Source organism: Chiloscyllium plagiosum, chromosome 20 (genome assembly GCF_004010195.1).
Source record: "Chiloscyllium plagiosum isolate BGI_BamShark_2017 chromosome 20, ASM401019v2, whole genome shotgun sequence".
NCBI classification, from domain to species: domain Eukaryota; kingdom Metazoa; phylum Chordata; class Chondrichthyes; order Orectolobiformes; family Hemiscylliidae; genus Chiloscyllium; species Chiloscyllium plagiosum.
Genome location: NC_057729.1, coordinates 30,107,786 through 30,121,758, shown reverse-complemented (window position 1 = coordinate 30,121,758; position 13,973 = coordinate 30,107,786). Strand labels below are relative to the sequence as shown.

Here is a 13,973-nt window from a genome sequence, read left to right as displayed (position 1 = left end):
GGATCCCCAAATAAACCAAAAGCATCTGTTACTTTAACCAGATATACTTACTTTAATCAGATTATACTTACATGCATTTCAGGCCCCAGCAGGGTCCAATAACTCAACAGACCTTCAGCAGGAAGACTTCAGACCCTGGTCTTACCCCATGGGGCCTTGACAGCAGCTGCCCCAAGCTTTAGTGCATCCCTCAGCACGTGGCCCGGGCCATTGGAATGTGCCGCCTGCAACACTGTCGAGGTCAACTCCTTGTCTTGGAACACCAAGTTTTGTGTAGACGAAAGAGCGTCTTTCACAGAGTTAATGGTCCTCCAGGCACAATTGACGCTTATCTCAGTGTGCATCCCGGGAAACAGACCGGACAGCACAGAGTCCTGCATCACAGAGCTGCTTGGGACGTACCTTGACAAAACCACTGCATTCTCCTTCAGACTTCCTTTGCAAAACCATATTTCAGAAGGACGCGTGACAGTCTCCATCCCCTACAGCTACTTTGAGGGCAGTGTACAGTGGTGCAGACAGACCTAGCATACACAAAGAATCTCACAGGTAGTACCTTTCTCACCACAAGCCAAGCAATATATTGGCACTTGTTGGAAAGTTCTGGTTATGCGGCATTCTGACAAATGATTTTGATAGTCTGGTCAGGGATCCATGCCATAGGAACCACCCACGCCTTTTCTGCAGAGTGTCGAGGACGTTACCTACTGACCACTTCTCAAATGGACTTGTGGTCAAAAAGTGCTTTTCTTTATAAATTTCTCCATGCAGGACAGGTGATGCAGAATGGTCCAACTACTTGGAATGTTCCACAGCAATGAGGCCAGTCCCATCCTTCGCACTACCATGGACACGTAGAACCTCCTTATGCACTGACATCTGGTGTTTGTGTACCATGAGTCTATGCATTGCCTGATGTGGTCACACACAAAGGTGGCCATCAGGATGAGGGGGCGTTGGGTATGTTCTTCCTCCCTTATCAAGAGTTTTGTACATGGAGTCCCTGTGGACATTGCTCCATCTTAGACTCTCCAGATGAAGTGGAAGATGGCTCGGGTGACTGCAATGGTACAGTTTCTGGAGATGGGCCAGACCTGCGCCCCATAGAACAAAGTCTCACACCTGACGGCCAGGATTTTACCCACAATAGCGAGGGAATGGTGATCCCAAAAGACCATTTTTACTTCACTTTGGTGATATACTTCTCCCAAGATTTTGCGCATATGTCAGCCCCTCCGAAACATACTCCCAGTACCTTCCAGCAATTAGTCCTGACAGTGAAGAGAACGAAGGATTGGTTGGCCTGGTTCCCAAAGTTCACGGCTTGGCTCTTGCCTTGATTTACCTTGGCTCGAGGCCAGTTCAAACTGGTCACAGGTGCTCATGAGTACACACACTAACAGCAGATCTGAGCCAAAAATGGGGACGTCATCCATGTAGAGAGAGGCTCTGACCTACTGGGCTTTGCTGTCTCGAATATTCAACCCTCCCTGGCTCGCATCATTCCTGACAGACTTAGCAAAAGGCTCTATACAACATATAGACAAGATAGGAAAGAGTGGGCAGCCCTGCCTGACTCCAGATCTGAATGGGAAGCTTTCCAACTCCCACCCATTGATTAAAATTGCAGTAATGTTGGTATAGAGCAGTCCAGTTGCAAATTCCCTCCCCAGAGCCCACTTTGGACAGCATATAGGTGTGCAATATCCAGTGAAGGCTTCCTCCTGCTCCAGGCTGATAAGGCAGACGTCCATGCCCCCAGTCGTGAACGCAGGTGATCGTATCCCTGAGGAGCGCAAGGCTCTCAGAGATCATCTTGCTTGGTACAGCACAGGTTTGTTGGGGTGAATCACCAATCCCAGAGCTGACCTAACCTGGTTGGCAATGATCTTAGACAGGATTTTGTAATTCTGCATTCAGCAGTGTCAGAGCAGGTTTATATCATTAAGAGGCCATTTGGTCTTTGGAGTCTGTGCCATATTAAAAATGAGCCACGACCTAATCTCACTTTGCAACTTGTTATTTTGATTTATTAAAGTTAGGTCACATTTCAGCTTCTATCTTAATCCAATGTGTTTATCTCAATAGTAATTTGGCCTGGTGTAAAACAGTTCAGAAGTTAATCATTAACTATGCCTTTTATTTCCTGGTTTGCTCCCGAAGAGAGTTCTGCAACCTGATTGGCTAGTCAACCCGCTTGCTCGAGGTCGATAAATGGCACCAGTTAAAATTTAGACCGAAACAGTAGAGAATGACACAGTTTCCGAGAGTTCGATCCCTGCATTGACCCTTCGTTAGTGCTTGCAAGATCTAACACGTCATACCATGTATCATTCTGCGGCTCATTTGAACCAGTGTAGTATGACCGTGACTTTACAACTACATGGTTTTGTTTTGTAACTAGGCACGACGTGACGTCAATTACTGTATATGTACAGCTGTTGGTCGGTAGAAAATAATTTCAGTTGTTGGAGCAGATTATGTAGATTTGCAGTAACTTGAAAATTCACATTTCCCCCTTCGGGTTGCATGAATCCTGGAGTATATGATTGCTATTTGTGAGAGAAGAAATCAACGAGGATAGCGGTTTGTAATGAAATAACATGGCCCAGACACATTGTTGTATTTTAAAATTTGAGCAATGTATCATTTGTCTTACCATATAGAAAACCTGCAGGTATGTTTAAAAATTTTAAAACTTTAATCAATAATTAACAATTTAAAAAGTTAGCCTTAATTTGCCAAATAGTCATTTGTCACAATTCTTTCAATTGAATAATTAGCCATGATTTCACAAAAGCTTAAGCATAAAAATAATGTTAAAACACGCTGCTGATTTAAGTACTTTGCATTGTTACTCCTTGGATCCTACACGTTTTACGGGATTATATCCGCACAACTGAAGAAACAAGTGCATTCAATTTATATAACAGCAGACTGCCATCTAAATATATTTCTCCATATAAACTGCACAGCGTTGAAATTTAGAACATCTAACAGCCTATCCTTCCCTGCTAACTATCAGGAACGAACCATCTGCGGGAGATATTTAACCAACAAACAGAAAGGAAAACAAAACACTTCCCTTCCCCGACCCCAAAACAGTAATGGCAAATTGTCTATTCCGCTGTCAAAGTGGTTAAAACAGATATCATATTTTAAAAAAACAAACTTGTGACAACTTTTTTCTTCTTCCGTTAAGTCTTATAAGTAACACCGGACAAGAAGAAAGGAGTGTAACGTTTTGCGAAGTATCATAGCCAAGTGATACAATGTTGTAAAATCACAGGACTGGGTTGGCAGAGGACATACTCTAAGGTTCCGGAGGTTAGTTACACAGCTGTCATGAAACTGAAAGATTCAGGTGTACACTGCGCCGCCTTAAGAGAGACGCCTTCTGACACTTACTTACTGAAGGCTTACCTGTCAGATCTGGCGGCTACGGTTTCGACATCGTTGGCAGGGCTCCCCAGCTCAGTTTCAGCCATTGTTCTTTGCTGTCCTGGGGTTGTGGGGAGCACTGGGCTCTGTAGTTCAATGGGCAGGCGCTCCCCCATTACCACAGCTCAGAAGCAGTAACAAGGAAGACTACAACTCCCCAAAGGCCCTGCGCTAGCTGGATGCTTGTTTGAAATAGCAACGCTAAATAAACATACAACTGAATGAAACACCACCCTCACCCTCTCAAAATGTCTGAGACGGGGCAGCGTTGAGCACCAACTGAAATAGCCTATCCTTGGAAAATTACTACTTCATCTTCCTCATTGTGACCCACCACTTGTCACTGGAGAAGCTGCTTATTTTTAGTAACTACAAGCTGACCACACTACAAAAATGGGCCTAACTTTGTCTAGCGGTGTATCGGCTTAAATGCCTGAGACCCGACTTGAAAAATAAACTGCAGAGGAGTTTGGTAGTCAGCAACTTTACATATTTATTTACATTGTCGGTGCAGGTTTGGATAAGTGCAATAAAGAAATTTCATTGCAAGTCAAATGTGAAGCTCAGAGGTAAAGCCAGTTAAAACAAAAAGAAAAGCAGTTGCTGGAAATCAACATACTGGTCGTCCTGGAACTTTATTCTGAGGTATACCAAATACCACTATGTGTCATTTGCAAGTTTTACTGGTTTTTCCTTGAAATAAAGTATCAGGAGATACTCAGCATAATAGAACTACTTCTAAATGAAATATAAGCATTGGCTAAACAGGATTTGGTAAATGATTTTTATTCTTTCATGGGATATGGATGTGTCCATTATTTTTAAACTGAAGTGGCAATTCGACCATTTTGGAGGTAGTTAAGGACAACAGTTTCCTCCCATATTTCAAAGATGTGCAGGTCAGGTGAATTGGCCATGCTAAATTGTCCATAGTGTTAGGTGTATTAGTCGGGGCGGTGTGGATTTGTTGGGCCGAAGGGCCTGTTTCCACACTGTAGGGAATCTAATCTAATCAAAACAATGCCTGTAATAGCTATTCACCCTTCCTAGGCAGATCATTATACACTCCTTTGTCCAACTGTTCTTCTCTCTGGGCTTTATCCCCGTCTATCCTTTACTCCTTACACTCTCCCTGTATCTACTAGATATAAACTGACATTTTCCTTGCTACAATCAGTCCTGAGGACAGGCCACTCAACTGGAAACGTTAACTCTGATTTCTCTCCACAGATGCTGTCCGACCTGCTGAGCTTTTCCAGCAATTTCTGTTTTAGTTATTGCCTATATTCTAGTTGCTGCTGTGCAGGCCTCCATGATCCATGCATGGCAGCAGCTTCTGGGAGCAGAAGCAAGACACTGATGTACTGAATGACATGCACTGAGCTTCTCAGCAGCTGTACAATCCATGCAGCTTAGAGAGGACATTGGTCAAGATTCAGACTTTTTGCTATGAATTTGAAATCATGAGTTGTATAAGGTAGTTAGTAAACTGACATCACAAGATAAGCTCCAACTCATCAGGATGTAAAGAACTGTACCTGGGAGGAGCTAACCAGTTGTTTGACTGCTGTGGTGATGATGTGAAGTCAAGATGGCTAGTAGTAAAGTATACTTACGCTTACGTTCAGCCTGATGTCTCACAAGAGACCAGGCACAATATAACTAGCTATTAACTAATTTGTGATAAACTTTTAAAGAAGCAAAATATTGCAGATGCTGAAAATAGAGCCATATATAGAGTCATAGAGATGTACAGCATGGAAAAAGACCCTTTGGTCCAACTTGTCCATGTCAACCAGATATCGTCAATAAATATAGTCCCATTTCCAGATTTTGGCCCATATCCTTCTAAACCCTTCCTATTCATATACCCATCCAAATGTGTTTTAAATATTGTATTTGTACCAGTCTCATCACTTCCTCTGGCACCTCATTACATACATGCACCACCCTCTGTGTGAAAAAGCTGCCCCTTAGGCACCTTTTAAATCTTTCTAGTTTTGGATTCCTATACCCTGTGGAAAAGACTTTGTCTATTTATCCTATCCATGCTCTCCTTGATTTTGTAAACCTCTATAAGATCACCCCTCAGCCTCCAATGCTCCAGGGAAAATAGCCCCAGTCTATTCAGCTTCTCCCTGTAACTTCAATTCTCCAACCCAGGCAAAATCCTTGTAAATGTTTTCTGAACCATTTCAAGTTTCACAACATGCTTCCTATAGCAGGGAGACCAAAATTGCATGCAGTATTCAAGTAATGGTCTAACCAATGTCCTGTACAGCTGCAACATGACCTCCCAACTCCTATACTCGGTGCACTAACCCAAAAGGCAAACATACCAAATGCCTTCTTCACTAACCTCTCTATCTGTGACTCCATTTTCAAGGAACTATGAACCTGCATTCCAATGTCTCTTTGTACAGCAACACTCCCCAGGACCTTACCATTAAGTGTATAAGTCCTGCCCTGATTTGCTTTTTCACCTCTCTATCTGTGACTCCATTTTCAAGGAACTATGAACCTGCATTCCAATGTCTCTGTACAGCAACACTCCCCAGGACCTTACCATTAAGTGTATAAGTCCTGCCCTGATTTGCTTTTTCAAAAATCTGCACCTCACATTTATGTAAATTAAACTCCACCTGCCACCTCTCAGCCCATTGGCCAATTGGCCCATCTGATGAAGATCCTGTTCTACTCTGAGGAAAATTTCTTTGCGATCCACTACATCTCCAATTTTGGTGTCGTCTGTAAACATACGAACCATACCTCCCATGTTCACGTTCAAATCATTTATATAAATAAAGAAAAGCCGTGGACCCAGCACCAATCCTTGTGGCACGCCACTGGTCACAGGCCTCCAGTCTGAAAAGCAACCCTCCATCACCACCACCACCGTCTGTCTTCTACCTTCGAGCCAGTTCTATAAATCTGAAATTAAAACAGAAAATTCTGGAGAAACTCAGCAGGTCTGGCAGCATCTGTGGAGAGCAAAACAGTGGCAATGTTTCAAATCCAATATGGGTCTTCCTCAGAACTGAAGATCGCTATACAGTCTGCAAGCTGGGATGGAATTTAATCAGAATGGGTCATTCGTAGCAAATTTGATGAAAGACAGAGATCAAACACTTGTAGGGTGGTAAGGCTGAAATTGATATTTTTGGTTCATTACAACAACAACAGCAACTGACATTTATGTGGCACTTTTAACAAAATGAAACGTCCTAAAATATTTCACAGGAGTATTGACATCAAGCCTCATAGTGAGATCTTAGGTTAAATGACCAAAAGCTTGATGAAACATTTAAGAAATGTCTATCTAGATCAAGAGATAGATATTTGTAGTAAGGTCATACCAGAGTTCAGACCTAAGAAACCTAGGAAATCCCTGCATTAGGTTTCTTGCTTATTAACAAAAAAACTAAATTAAATGCAATGCCCAGTTGTAAGTTCTTCAATTTCAATGCTACACCAAGCATTGTTTTTTTGGATATAATCTGTTATATTCCCAGGCTTCAGCAGTTGAAAGATGCCTGAATGAGAAATTGTGCTTTGGGCTTTTTTTGAGAAGATGGACAAAAGATGGCTTCAGTAAAACTTCAGCAGACGAAGAATAGACAATTTGATGTGTGGGAATACTGAGATGAACAGCTTCCAGAGGATAAAGAAAACAATAGTGATTGAATCCTGGACAAGTATATTCATGTATATTTCTTATGACACCTGGGTTATCATGTCCTCACTGCTTGGCATGGGAAGCCAAGGTCTGGAACGTTTGCTACAGCTTGGACAGATAGAAGTTGTTTAATAATGAGTTTTCTAATTGCTCCATTTGAGAGATTGCTAGGCAATGATTGCATTAATCAGTTTCTATGAATGCTACTGTTTGAAAATTGTTCAAATAGTCAATCCCCAAGCAAAGGTTTGGAACAGGTTTACTGCTTTGCATTGATTGGTTGCAGTCCAGGGACCACATACCTGGAGATGGCTCTTCTCAGAGCTTATTGGTATTTATTTATAGGACGGGCAGTCTTTATTGCCTAGTTAAGAGTCAACTACATTGCTGCAGGTCTGGAATTACAGATAGGCTAGATAAATTTCCTCCCTAAAGGGTACGAGTGAACCAGATGAGTTTTCCATGGAAATAATTGCCATTAGAGTGTTAACTCCAGGTTTTTATTGAATTCAGATTTCACTATCCGCTACAGTGAGATTTGAACTCAGGTCCCTATACATTACTTGGGTCTCTGGATTAATAGCTGAAAATGTGTTGCTGGAAAAGCGCAGCAGGTCAGGCAGCATCCAGGGGAGGGGAAATGAGGAAACTGGAGAAATCTGAGTTCATCCCTTGTGGTTGGAGGGTTCCCAGGCAGAAGATGAGGCGCTCTTCCTCCAACCGTCGTGTTGCCATGGTCTGGCGATGGAGGAGTCAAGGACCTGCATGTCCTTGGTGGAGTGGGAGGGGGAGTTAATGTGTTGGGCTACGGGGTAGTTGGGTTGGTTGGTCTGGGTGTCCCAGAGGTGTTCTCTGAAACGTTCCGCAAGCAGGCGGCCTGTCTCCACAGTCCTGGGTACAAATTGCAGGGTCAGTACCTGGGAATTGGTCCTGGCAAGTCTGGAATAGACCCTCAAGAAGAATTGATAAGTCTATCAGGACAGAACCAAAATTAAAGTTGTTTCTTTTTTAACTATGTTTTCTGAGAGGTTGTTCTGGACTATGGCAAAGACAGCATGAAAATTATAAATCTGTTCCACCAGCTTCCAGAAGTCCAAAGAGTAGAAAGCTGAGTTAGGTACATTGCTGTCTTTGCATGGGTGATCTGAGAAGATGACCCTGATCAATATTTCAGAAAAAAAACAGCCATGGAGTCCACATTTATACCTGCAAAACAACTCATCATGAAATCCATTTAAGTAGTCTGGGCCAATTTTGTTACTTTATTTTTCCCATAACTATGTTTGTTTGTCTGTCTGACTTTTGTGTAAATCAAAGCTAAAAGCAAATATTTTGGATTTACAACTTATTTAATTTCCGCTAAAGTTATTGTGTATTTAATACATAGATAAGTCTTCTGTTTCAGATATAAACTAGTGTCTGGAAATTATGATCTTGAATTTATAAGTCTGGAATTGATTATTCAAAAGTCTTTAAGGAATTGTTTTAGTAATTATCGGGAGCCCTTGATTGTTTAATTTTAGTGTGTTGCAAATACAGAGGTAGAATGGTAATTTGGTTCAGCTAGTCATTAATAGTAGCTTCACCAGGTTGATGCTACTCTTGGCATATCCTCCTGCACTCTTCATCGAATGAGGATTGATTCCATGGCTTGGTGGTAATGGTAGAGAAAGGGTATGCCAGGCTGTGAGGTTACAGTTTATGTTGAGTGCAATTTGGCTGCTGCTGATGGCCCATAACTTCTCATGGATGCTTAGTCTTGAATTACTAGATCTGTTTGAAGTCTATCCCATTTAGCATGGTGATGGTGCCACACAATATGATGAAGAGTATTCTCAATCTGAAGTCATTTAATGTGAACAAAGGCCTTTAAAAGGGCTACTGGAGATCACATCAAAATCATATAAAACTTGTTTTTTGCTTATCTTTACTTGGAACCAGGAGGATAAGTCATCAACAGTGATATCAAGCATCACCTCTTTGCAATAACCTTCTCACATACACTCAGATTGTATGTAAGCTTAGCTCCTGACCAAACTTGGTCCAAACATAGACAGAACTGAGTTCCAAAAGTGAGATGTGAATGACTACCTTGACATCAAGGCCACATTTGACAGAGTGTGGCATCAAAGAGCCCAAACAAAATTGGAGTCAATGGGAATCAAGGGAAAACTCCATTGGTTGGAGTCATACCTGGCAGAAAGGAAGATGGTCATGGTTGTTGGAGGTCAACCATCTCAGTTCCAGGGTTCCTCTACGTGAATAAAGCTTCTCAGCTTTGTTTCAAAGCTATGTGGACAGGCTTCTCAGTGTAATGTCCTCAGCCCAACCATCTTCAGCTGCTTCAACAATGACCTATCCTCCATTATAAGATCAGCAATGGCATGTTCTCTGATGATTGCACAATGTTCAGCACCACTCATACTTCTCAGATCCTGAAGCAGTCTATGCCCAAATGCAACAGGATCTGGACAATATCCATGTTTGTGCTGACAAGTGGTAAGTTATGTTTGTGCATCACAATACCAGGCAATGACCATTTCTAGCAAGAGAAAATCTAACCATCACTTCTTGACATTCAGTGGTATCACCATCACTAAATTACCTACTATCAACATCCTGCTGTATCATTGATCAGAAAATCAACTGGATTAGTTGCGTAGTACTGTAGCTACAACAGCTGGTCAGAGGCTAGAAATCTTTTAATTAATTCACCTCTTGACTCCCCAAAGCCTATTCACCATTTACAAAGTCCAAGTCAGGAGAGTGATGAATTCTCCCACTTGCCTGGGTGAGTGCAGGTCCAACAACACTCAAAACGCTTGACACCATCCAGAACCATGCCACCTGCTTGATTGGCATCACATTCACAAACATTCTGCATCTAAATGGCATAAGGAGAAAGTAGGACTGCAGATGCTGAAGTGTCAAGAGTTGAAAAGTGCGGCGCTGAAAAAGCACAGCAGGTCAGGCTAAGAAGCAGGAGAGTCAACGTTTTGGTCATAAGCCCTTCATCAGGAATGTGAAGGGAGAAGGGGGCTGAGAGAGAAACAAGTGTGTGGGGATGGATCTGGGAGGAAGATAGGTAGGAAGGCTGTGGGTGGATGCAGGTGGGAGGTAATTGTGATAGATCGGTGGGGAGGGTGGAGCTGATAGGTGGGAAGGAAGGTGGACAGGTACGACAGGTCAAGAGGGCAGTGCCAAGTTGGAGTGTTGGATCTGGGATGAGGTGGGGGGGAACAGGAGATTTGGAAACTGGTGAAAGTGATGTTGGTGTCATGTGGTTGGAGGGTCCCAAGGTGGAAGATGAGGCGTTCTTTCTCCAGTTGGTGGGTGGGTTTGATTTGGTTATGGAGGAGGCCCAGGACTTGTATGTCATAACGATGATTTAACCTGGGTGTTCATGCTGCCATTTTCCAATACTGCCTGGTGTATTTCTGGGTTCCATTAGGCAGATATTTGAACAATTGATGTGTGTAATAGAGATTCCATATGGGATTTTCTAGAACCCAAACTGAAGAGATGAATGGCAATGGGTGAATTTAATTGGGCGAGAGGCAAAAAATTGCATTCCTGCAATTGAGAAAATCTTCAGCGATTATATGGCGGGTACAGTATATGACCAATAGGAGGCACAAATGTTATCTGCATGTATTTGCATTTAATTACTACAACTCGCAGAAACTAATGCTGCCTTCCCAAATAATTTCTACCCATTTGAGAAACTAGCACATCAGAAACTTGAGAGCGAAAATCAGGCAGTACCTGGTGAGTTGCATTTCTTCATCCGTCTCACAGCCAGTACTTGCTTCTTCGTTCTTATAGCAGTGATGTTTTAAATGAGTGTAAAGTCACTTACACTGTCACTTCCCCAGGTACAGCTGATAAAACCAAGCAGACCCAGACATGTCTCCCTAGACCATCTCTGAGCATAACTGGCAAATGGCAAATATAGGGTATAATAAAGCTTAAGGGCTACTGCTTATGACTGAACAACAAGTTTTAGTCCACATTGCAAAGGACTTTGAATCCAAAAGAGAAAATGCGGGAAAATCTCAGCAGGTCTGGCAGCATCTGTAAGGAGACCCTTGGTCAGTTAGACTCGAAACATCAGCTCTTTTCTCTCCTTACAGATGCTGCCAGACCTGCTGAGATTTTCCAGCATTTTCTCTTTTGGTTTCAGATTCCAGCATCCGCAGTTATTTGCTTTTATTGCAAAGGACTTTACCTGGGTCTGTGAAAGTGTGAAACAGTGAATGGAATTGTTTGAACAGTGTGGAACCATGAAGGCAGGGAAGAATAGGAAGTATAAACTGGACAAGCATATCCTGCTCTGGAGAAGAGGGGTGTGCTCCAGTCAGTCCCAGGGAGACTGATGGTAGTTGTGCACCACTTTGACTCAAGAGGGATGTGTTCCACTCAGTCCCTGATGATGTGCTCCAGTCAGTCCTGGGGTGGGGGGTATGCTTCACTCAGTCTCAGGAAGATGTGCTCTAGTTAGTCCAGGGGCATATGATCTGCACTTCACCCAGTCCGGAGTACATGCTCCAATCTGTCCTGTAGTTGTACTCTTGTCTGTCTGAGATACTGAAGGATCTGTGCAGTCCATCACCCATTCTAGGGCTAACTCATGTCTGGAACTTAACTGGGAGCCTGATGAATGGCCACAGTGACAGGTGTAACGTGAAGTTGTAATTTGTAAATAGACTTTTTGAAAGGCCATGGATGGAGAGTGAGAGAGGATTAGGGAACATCAGGATGCAGGGGACTTTGATCAGAGAGGGGGCATTGAGATCTGGATGTCAAGATGCTCCAGGGGAATGTTGATGGCCTCGATGAGGAGGGAAGGATGATGGATCACAGGGGCAACAGAGATATTAAGTTAGTGTGGATGGAACCTAATGGGGCGGAAATGGTAGCTCACTGGGGGAACATGGTGCATCACCTCTCAAATGGCCCATTAAACAAATTGAATCTCACTGTTCTGAAAGGGTATCAACTGTACTGCACTGACTACAAGAAGAAATGTTGCAGCCAAAGTAGGAGGAGTTTTTATTTTGGAGGCTGAGTTACATCGTGCAAGTGTGGTCAACTGAAGGGGCCCCTTATTTATCAGGAATCTGATGGATGGGCAAACAGCTGCAGCTGTCTTCAATTGCCAGCTTATCCCACCGATTCTGCATTTGTCTGCATTCCTAATTTGTTCAGTTCAGCAGATGGGGAAACTTAAATTCCATGAGTAATTCTGGAAATGAAAGCTGGTCTCAGCAATGGTGATCATGAAACAATTGGCAGTTGTTGTAAAAAGAAACCATTGGGGCCCTTGTGGTGGATTATCCCTGCCTCTGAGCCAGACGGTATGGGTTCAAGTCCCACCTGCCAAGGATGGGTGTCACATGTCTGAGCAAATTATAGAGTCTTAGATAGAGTTGTAGAGTCATACAGCACGGGAACAGACCATTCGGTCCAACTCGTCCATGCCGACCAAGCTTTCCAAACTGAACTTGTACCATTTGCCTACATCTGGCTCATATCCCTCAAAACCTTTCCTATTGTCTTTTAAATGTTGTCACTGCACCTCCACTTATCACTTCCTCTGGCAATTCATTCCACACATGAACTACCATCTCTTTTCCCTCTCACCTTACAAATATGCCCTCGAGCTTTGAATTACCCTACTCTAGGGAAAGAGTTTTACTATTCACCTTGTCTATGCCCCTCATGATTTTATAAACCTCTGTAAGGTCATCCCTTAACCTCCTACGCTCCAGTGGAAAAAGCCCTAGATATCCAGGCTGTCCTTATAATTTAAACCCTCTAGTCCCAATGACACCCTTGTTAATCTTTTCTGTATCCTTTCCAAAATAATAATATCTTTCCAATAAAAGATGTGCACTGTACACAGTACTCCAAAAGTGGCCTCATTAACATCCTTACAACTGCAACATGACATCCCAATTCCTATACTCAATGGTATGAGCAATGAAGGCAAGTGTGTCAAACACTTTCTTTACTACCCAGGGTGCTACTACCTGGGGCAGCATAGTGGCTCAGTGGTTAGTACTGCTGCCTCACAATGCCAGGGACCCAGATTCAATTCCATCCTCAGGCTGTGAGGAATTTACACATTCTCATGTCTGTGTGGGTTTTTGCTGGGTGTTCTGGTTTCCTCCCACAGTCCAAAGATGTGCAAGTTAGATGGATTGGCCATGCTAAATTACCCACAGTGTTCAAGGAACGCATCGAAGTGGGATAACCTTCAGAGGATCGGTGTAGACGTGTTGGGCCGAATGGCCTGTTTGCACACTGTAGGGATTCCATTCATTCTATTCTATGCCTGTCTACCTGTGGCACAACTTTCAAAGAACTATGTATGTGAACCCTAAGTCTCTCTGACAATACTCCCCAGGTCCCTACCATGAATTGTATAAATCCTGCCCTTGATCATTTAACAAAATGCAACACACCGCATACATCCAAATTAAACTCCATTAGCCACTCTTCATCCCATTCAAGATCGCTTTGTAGTCTTAGATAACTTTCTTCACTGTCCACTATGCCACCAATTTTGGTATCATCTGCAAACTTACTAGCCATGCTTCCTAAATTCTCATCTCAATTAAAAATAATTTTTAAAATCAAAAATACACATTCAAACAGGATCTTTTGCAGTCCAATCCTCTGGCTTCCCACTGCTCTTTGCCACATTATATGCTTTTTCTTTTGCTTTTATGCTCTCCCTGACCTCCCTTGTCAGCTATGATTGCCTCATCTTCCCTTTGATCTGTTTCTTAATTCGAGGGATGATTTTTTGCTGTATCTCTAAATTACTCCCAGAAACCCCTGCCATTGCCTT

The 13,973-nt window shown here is 42.8% G+C and overlaps 1 protein-coding gene and 1 long non-coding RNA gene across 7 annotated transcripts in view; one reads left to right on the top strand and one right to left on the bottom strand.

The window, feature by feature from the left end:
• Positions 1–3,676, bottom strand: part of uckl1b (uridine-cytidine kinase 1-like 1b) — a 124,592-nt gene extending 120,916 nt beyond the window's left edge. For all 3 annotated transcript variants that reach the window (XM_043710408.1, XM_043710407.1, XM_043710409.1), the window contains exon 1: positions 3,424–3,676. In XM_043710408.1, coding sequence (XP_043566343.1) covers positions 3,424–3,557 — 134 coding nt within the window. In that variant the 5' untranslated portion in view covers positions 3,558–3,676. The remainder of the gene's footprint in view (positions 1–3,423) is intronic.
• LOC122560130 overlaps positions 1–13,973 on the top strand; it is a 107,499-nt gene that overhangs the window by 13,370 nt on the left and 80,156 nt on the right. The gene's annotated exons all lie outside the window — the stretch shown is intronic.